At 29.2% G+C, this 7,119-nt stretch overlaps 1 protein-coding gene across 1 annotated transcript; it reads right to left on the bottom strand.

Annotated features, from left to right (window-relative positions):
* Positions 1-439: 439 nt before the first annotated feature.
* On the bottom strand, positions 440-6,482 carry LOC142175468 (AP2-like ethylene-responsive transcription factor At1g16060). The gene is made up of 8 exons (XM_075242293.1): positions 6,288-6,482; positions 4,087-4,169; positions 3,960-3,968; positions 3,758-3,846; positions 3,562-3,635; positions 3,394-3,444; positions 2,058-2,134; positions 440-1,244 (listed from the first exon to the last, which is right to left on the bottom strand). Exons 1-8 carry the CDS (start codon positions 6,458-6,460, stop codon positions 676-678), a joined length of 1,125 nt encoding a protein of 374 aa, XP_075098394.1. The 5' UTR covers positions 6,461-6,482; the 3' UTR covers positions 440-675.
* Positions 6,483-7,119: the final 637 nt, after the last annotated feature.

The following is a 7,119-nucleotide window of genomic DNA, read 5'->3' as shown; positions in this document are numbered from 1 at the left end:
TTTTACCAATTCCCCCTGTTATTTCTTACTGATCTTTAATTCCAATAAAAATGTCATATAAGTGAAAGACCATTTATAATTTACGACATCTAGGGTTATTTTCTTCAATTCAAATTGTAACTAATTGTAGGAGATCATTTCCGTACAAAATCATGTTCAGAGTAGATTCAAGGCAAGTTCAAGCTCGACAACCATATCGACTCGAAAGTTTCAGTTCGATCTCAAACTAGCTATATGTTTGTCATGGAAAAAATAATATCACCTACATTTGTGCAAGTTTTCAAATTTCTTGCCATATATTAAGAACACTATATAATTATGGATTATTCTGAACATAGACGGGCAAAAGAGTCAAGTAAACATGAGAAAGAAATTACTATTTTATTTGATTCAAATGAGAATAAACAACAAATGTTAATGTAAACTTTTATTTCATCCATCTACAAAAAATAGTCCCATTAGCCAGTGCATACTCTCCTAAACAAATACCTAAATAACATTTGAAAAATACTTAAATAGGAAGTGTTTATCAGTCAAATGCGAATCTCTTCTCAGTAATTGGATGGAATACTGATATGAACACTTCCTATGTAAGAATTTCCCATTATCTCCTTATAAGCAACATATTTTTAAGAAAATTGATCTGATATATATATATCAATTTTTCTTGACTAATTAAGCATTAAAATCAAATTGCAAAAGTGGCTGCATGAAGGAGTTGATCTCATTAAAAATATTCATATCCTCTCCTTGGTCATGACCAAAATTACCAAATTCTTGAGTGTCAAAATAAGTTTTTATATCCGCAGGGAAATTACTTGCTGGTGGATCAGAAAACTCAACAGGTTCAGGGGGGCACTCAGCTGCTAATGTCATTTCCATCATTTCCTTGAATTTTGTAGATTGGAGCAATAGCCCGAGGGCTGACGTGGCAGAAGGTGGTCGAGTTTGAGATACCGAGGCATCGGGCATGGTAGTATTCGAGGTAAGTTGGAAGTGGGGAAAAGGCAGAGCCGTAGAGGCAGAGGCAGAGGTCGTGGTCGAAGTCAAGGTTGATCCAATAGTATGATTTGGAGTTGACATAATATTAGTTTCAACATTAGAGTTTGGTTGATCAATGGTATTGTTGTTGTTAGGTTTTAGCCATTTGATGTAACGGCTAAGGTCAAAATTTGTCACAGCATTCAGTCCACGATATTCAATAGCTGCCATATCATATGCAGTTGCAGCCTCTTCTTGTGTAGCTGAAAAACAAAAAAAGAATAATCAATTAAGAGAATATGCAGTTGCAGCTCTTTTGGTAATTCTTTAATTAATACTTAAGTTAAGTCACTTCTGAAAATCTCTTAACACCATTGCCAATTATGATTCAGTGCTTTATCACTCAATTATTTTAACTTCTATGTACTTATAGTGTATAAAATAATTTTTACTTGTGTTATCTAAAAGATAACTAACTATATGAACGTAGAAAATAAGTCCAGTTTCCATTTAAAACATCGTCTTAAAACACATTGTTAGTAGTTTATCGAGTACATGACTCTTGATATGAGAGTATGAAGGTCGAGAATTATGATAGAAGGTTAGTAGGTAGTCGAACTTTTCTTTTTTCATACTTGTAGTACCATTATTATTCGTAAATTTTCTTGCACTTAGATCTCTCTATAACTAGGTTTACTACCGGTTATCTCTTTTGCTTTGATTATCTTATTATCGTGATGTTGTTACTGCTTCTTATTGCTGTTTTTTTTCCCATGGCGTTCCTATAACTATATTTCTTTTCAACTATATTGTGACTATGCTTTTCCTGAGCCGAGCGTCTATCGAGAACAACCTCTTTACCTTAATGAGATAAATGTAAGATCTGCGTACGTACTACCTACTATGTTCCCCACTTGTAGAATTAAGCTGAGTTTATTGTTGTTACTTAAAACACAATGGTAGTGTGAAAACACTAATGTTGGTGAATGTAATTAAATCCTTTAGAATGATTATATATCAGGAATACGTGTTTTTATATATATATATTTATATGGAAATGTTTTAGTGATACTTACCGTATGTTCCGAGGTAAAGGTACTTATTGCCGAAAACTCTGCCGATTCGTGCTTCCCATCTTCCATTGTGATGATGTCTGTTCATTGACATGAGGTGAAGATTTCAAAACAAAGAATAAATTTAATGCTCGTTATTATTTACTCTCCAATTGCAACTCAGATATAACATGCATTTTTAGAGTTGAATTTCTATCTTGGTTTCTCATTTCTCTTTCAAAATACATAATGAAACTTGTTGAATTATGTGGTCATCCCTAAAGAGAGCATACTTGTAATTATGTAAATGTATTTGTTTGTTGAAGTGTCTGATTAACTCATCTAAAATCATAAACTATCAAAGAAAGTGAACTTTTAATTACTTATTCCTTCCGGTCCACAATAAATGATTATTTTATCTTTCGCACACCCATTAAGGAAATACGAATTCCTAAAGAAAAAAAGATGTATCCACTAAATTAATCTTAATTAATTATTACATTTGGTTTAATGTTTTGGAAAATATTTTTCTCCAATTGGAGGAAAATATTTTCCCTATCAAGAGAAGACAAAATATTTTCCAAAACTCTTTTTTAACCTTACCCACCCTATTCCCATCCCCACCAACCCATCCAACACCCACACTCACTCTCGCCCTCATCCTAAATAAAAATATTATTAATAGTACTTTCTTTTCATGTTATAGATATATATTTTTTCATTTCAACAAACGAGTATTTTTTTTATTATATAATTTTTTTTTTCATTTTAATAAAAAAAGTACTTTCTTTTCATGATGTAGAAAAAATATTTTTTTTCGTTTCAACAAAATGAGTATTTTCTTTTCATGATTTAGAAAAAGTATTTTCATTTATTTCAATAAAATAATTAATTTATTTTCATGTTGTAGAAAGAGTACTTTCTTTGTCAACCAAAAAAAAAGTATTTTCTTTATAGTTACGAATCATAAATTTCAACGTCGTTTTGCGTAAAAAAGTAAAGTATCGCATTAGTTCCTTTGAATTTGTGTGAATTTTTAGAAAAATAATTAAATTGTTGAAAAAATTAGACGTATTTTTTTTGGGAAGGGGGGGGGGGGGTGCAAGGAAACATGGGAACTTGGAGGAGGAGGGTGAAGAGAGTAACATAAAAAAAAATATTTTCTACTCTCTAACGAAATACTAGAAAATATTTTTCGGAGAAAGTTTTCCACTCACCAACCAAACAAACAAAAATAAATGATAAAACCACTCATTTTCCATGAAAATATTTTTTAGAAAAACATTTTCCTTTGTACCAAACACACCAATAGTTTGAACTAGAAGTGACAAAAACAAAAAATGGCAAAATTATTTGGTACCTTGCAACTCCACGATATTTCGAAACTCCTCTTGAGAATCCACTGCTCTTCCTGCAATTTTGGAACTCATCAATATTATGCTAATTAATGAATTATGCAAATAAATAAGCTGGAAAAAAAACTTCTAATTTCTAGTGAAAGAGAAATAACATTCACTATTCAACTTACCTTCTCAAAGATCCAATATATTCTTCCCTGGACTGACCCTCCATTTCTATGATTTCCTTTTCATAAGTTGATAGCTAATAGAATAAATCAATATCAGTACGTACCTTCATTTATTTTTTTATTTTCTTAAATATATTTGTGTGTGACAAACTGCAGTACTATGCTTCAAAGGGTATTAATTAGATGAGTTAATTACCGGAAAATTAAGAATGGTCTCACTTCCCCAGTATTTAAGTGCAGCCAAGTCATAAGCATGAGCAGCTGCTCCTTCATCATCATAAGCACCTATAGAAAAGTTACCATATTTTAAACCAACATTTATTCCTTTACCAAATAAAAGGAGATAATTTATATTATTTTGAATAATAAAATCAAGAAATTTTGGCCATGCCACTTACCTAGATAAACTGCATTTCCCCAGGAGAGTCCCATTTCAAAAAGAAAAAAACATAAAAAAATTAAAATCATCAACTCTTAAAAAGAAATAAATAATTTATTGGTGGGAAAAGATTCAAGATTATGAACCTTGTCTTCCTTTCTTGTTTTGAGATTCATTCCAGCAATTCTTATCCCATAAATGAGCTTCATATCTACCCGTCCATCGATGCCTGAATCAATAAAAAATTTTCGAAAAAAAATAAATCAAGTTCGCTAGACTGAAAGCCTTAAAATCGGAACCTTAAAAGTAAAAGGTCAGGTGCTTAACTAAGACATGAGATTTGGATTCAACAATTTAATTAACAAAATCAAGGACTTTACATGAAGATATAAAATAATTCACATGTGCTGCAGTATTTGATTGGAGAGTAAAAAATAAATTCGAAAAAGCATAATATTAGAAAATCGGTAATATTTTGGGGAAACTTCTTAGTAATAAGATTGATGATAATGTCCAAATCTATATATTATTAAAGGGAGAGGAAAAAACCCTCCTTAAGCCAAGTGACAGCCTTAAAATTAGCCACATATAACGTATTAACTATTAACTAATAACTAATAACTAATTAAACCATATGGCATAACCAGAAAAAGCTACATATAACTTATTTCTTAATTAATTAATATTAAATAACTAAATCAAAATATTAGAAATTTTACTATATAATACTTAAAAATATCACATCATCCACATACACTTCAATTTCCGATTATTATTTTAAAATAAAATAAATATTTATATCAAGATTAAAAATCACACATTGATCTATATTACATTAATGGACATAAATGGATAATGATACTAAATAATGAGGAAAGTTAATGAAGGCCACATGAAAACATGAAATACTATATATTAGGTAACGTTATAGCAATAATTAAAAAGTCAAAAATATTTAAAATTAGAAATAGAAGGGAAAGATGATTTGAACTTGAGATTAGATTAAAATTATGATAAAAAATGCTCAAACTACAGATATGACCACAAAATTAAAGTTTTACAAGATAACGAAAAATAATAATTGGATAACAAATTAAATATTAGGAATACAAAATAAATGTCTCATGTAGATAATTTAGTAACGAAAATAAAAGTTAAAATTTTATCCTTAAACTAAAAGAGAAAGAAAATTGAATTGCACATGATATAAAATAATTATAATAAAATACAACAGATTTAAAATTTTCTAATTAAAAAGCTTATGTATTCAATATTTTAGACTAATTCAAAGTTATGACTTAAAATAAAATGTGATACCCCATATTTCGATTATTGATAAAATATTAATATAAAAAACTAATTAAAATTTTATAATAGGGGCAAAAAAATATAAAGAGGAAAATAAAGATAGTGTGAGAATATTTATACTTTGAATTAATTTAAGGATAAGTATATTAAATAATTAAATGTAAAATATTATTGATAGATTTTAATGACGAAAGAGTTCCGAGTAAGAATATAAAAGTATAAAAATACATTAAATTTTAGGAATAAAAAATTTATATTTATATATTATTATCAAAATGGTAATAAGCAAGATATTAAGTCAATTGATAAGCTAATAAAAGATCACATAACAATATAACAATATTAGGTAATGAATAATGCAATAACTATAAGCAAAGATTAAAGAGAGATTTTTTTGTGGTGAAAATGTAGAAGGATAAGACTTATTCGACTTTGAAGTAAAACATAAAGTGGTAGTACGAATTTGTTAAAATAATATGCTCAAACAAGACATATTACAACGTGATATGTGTAGTACTCTTTAATATCGATCACGGAATAAATGCAAGCACTAAGATCAAGGTTGTTAAAGATATAAAAAAGAAATATATTATCTAGTACGAGAGATGAGAAAGAGTTTCATGTCATGCTTCTTAATTGATATCTAATGATTATATGTAATTTTTATCCGGAGGGTTTAAATTTTAAGGTAAATTGCATATAATCCAAATAACTCAAATCATAATTTGATATTTGTGTCCGCGCATCACATAGATACTAATACTAGTATTGATTAAAACAATAATATAAAGTTAAGATTTGTGATAATTGTGAAAGAAAATATCTTCCGTCTAAAAATGAAAAATTCATTTTCCTCTTTTTGGTGATAAATAATTTACGTGAAAAGTAATGTTTTGACAATCGGACATTAGAAAATAAATCATCTTCTAGAGAACATATCTCAAAAAAATATTTTCCGCCGTACCAAACACACCCAAAATCAACAAATTTACATGAAAATACAATACACATATGCATGAGAAAATTCAAGAAAATAAACCTGGTGACTCCACGATAAATGGAGCTACGTTGAGGAGGAGAATCTCTAGGAACAGTTTTTCTAGTTCTTTTCACCTTAAGAACTGAACCATTTGTAGTAGTAATATTAGTATTTGCATTATTACTAATGTTGTTTGAACTGTTCCTCTGATTTTGCTGTGATAACTTCGCCATTAAAAGTTATATTTGAAAGCAATGACTCTGTCAATGGAATGACTCAGTCTTCCAATGAAGAGGGCTTATAAAGGACATATGTCTAATTAAAATCTAAGATTTTGTTAGTTTATTGATTTTCCTAATTATTTAATTAGTTAAAGATGATGATAATTTTTAAGAGGGAATTAATGAACATGTTGTGCTGTCAAGTTAAGAAATTAAATAGCCGGCAATATATGTGATGTTTTTTTGTTGCCGTCTTAATGTGGCCTGCATGATTTTTTCCTACTTGTCTTAACTTGCTTTTGTGGTTTGTGCTATTTTTGCATTTATGTATTGAACAGTGTTAAATGTAATATCAATATGCTTAAGATTTCCTGAATTTAATAATGTAATTCCATTTGTTACACTGTCTTTTAGTATGTAACAATGTTTTTGGTTTATATTGGACATGCACTTCCATTTTCTTAAGATATGTTATCTTTTTTAGGAAATGACTTCAACTGCTGTATTCTAACGGTGTAAAAGAAGCTTGTAATTGGCTATAACTCCTATTCCAACCAACACAGATTGTGGTGGAGTGGTAAGTACTCTTTCATCCTTAACCACATGTCTTGGGTTCGAGTCCCTGCGCTTTACCCCCCCAATGCGGGACTTCCCGGTGCGAATTCGGATTT

The sequence above is a fragment of the Nicotiana tabacum genome, chromosome 21, assembly GCF_000715075.1.
Source record: "Nicotiana tabacum cultivar K326 chromosome 21, ASM71507v2, whole genome shotgun sequence".
Classification (NCBI taxonomy): domain Eukaryota; kingdom Viridiplantae; phylum Streptophyta; class Magnoliopsida; order Solanales; family Solanaceae; genus Nicotiana; species Nicotiana tabacum.
This window is presented reverse-complemented; position numbering and strand designations above follow the sequence as displayed.

Coding starts and splice junctions, on each gene's coding strand:
- LOC142175468 (XM_075242293.1), bottom strand. CDS start 6,460: ATGGCGAAGTTATCACAGCAAAATCAGAGGAACAGTTCAAACAACATT. Junction 2,135..3,393: donor AAATATCGTGGAGTTGCAAG/GTACCAAATAAT, acceptor GTCAATGAACAG/ACATCATCACAATGGAAGAT. Junction 1,245..2,057: donor CCTTTACCTCGGAACATACG/GTAAGTATCACT, acceptor TTTGTTTTTCAG/CTACACAAGAAGAGGCTGCA.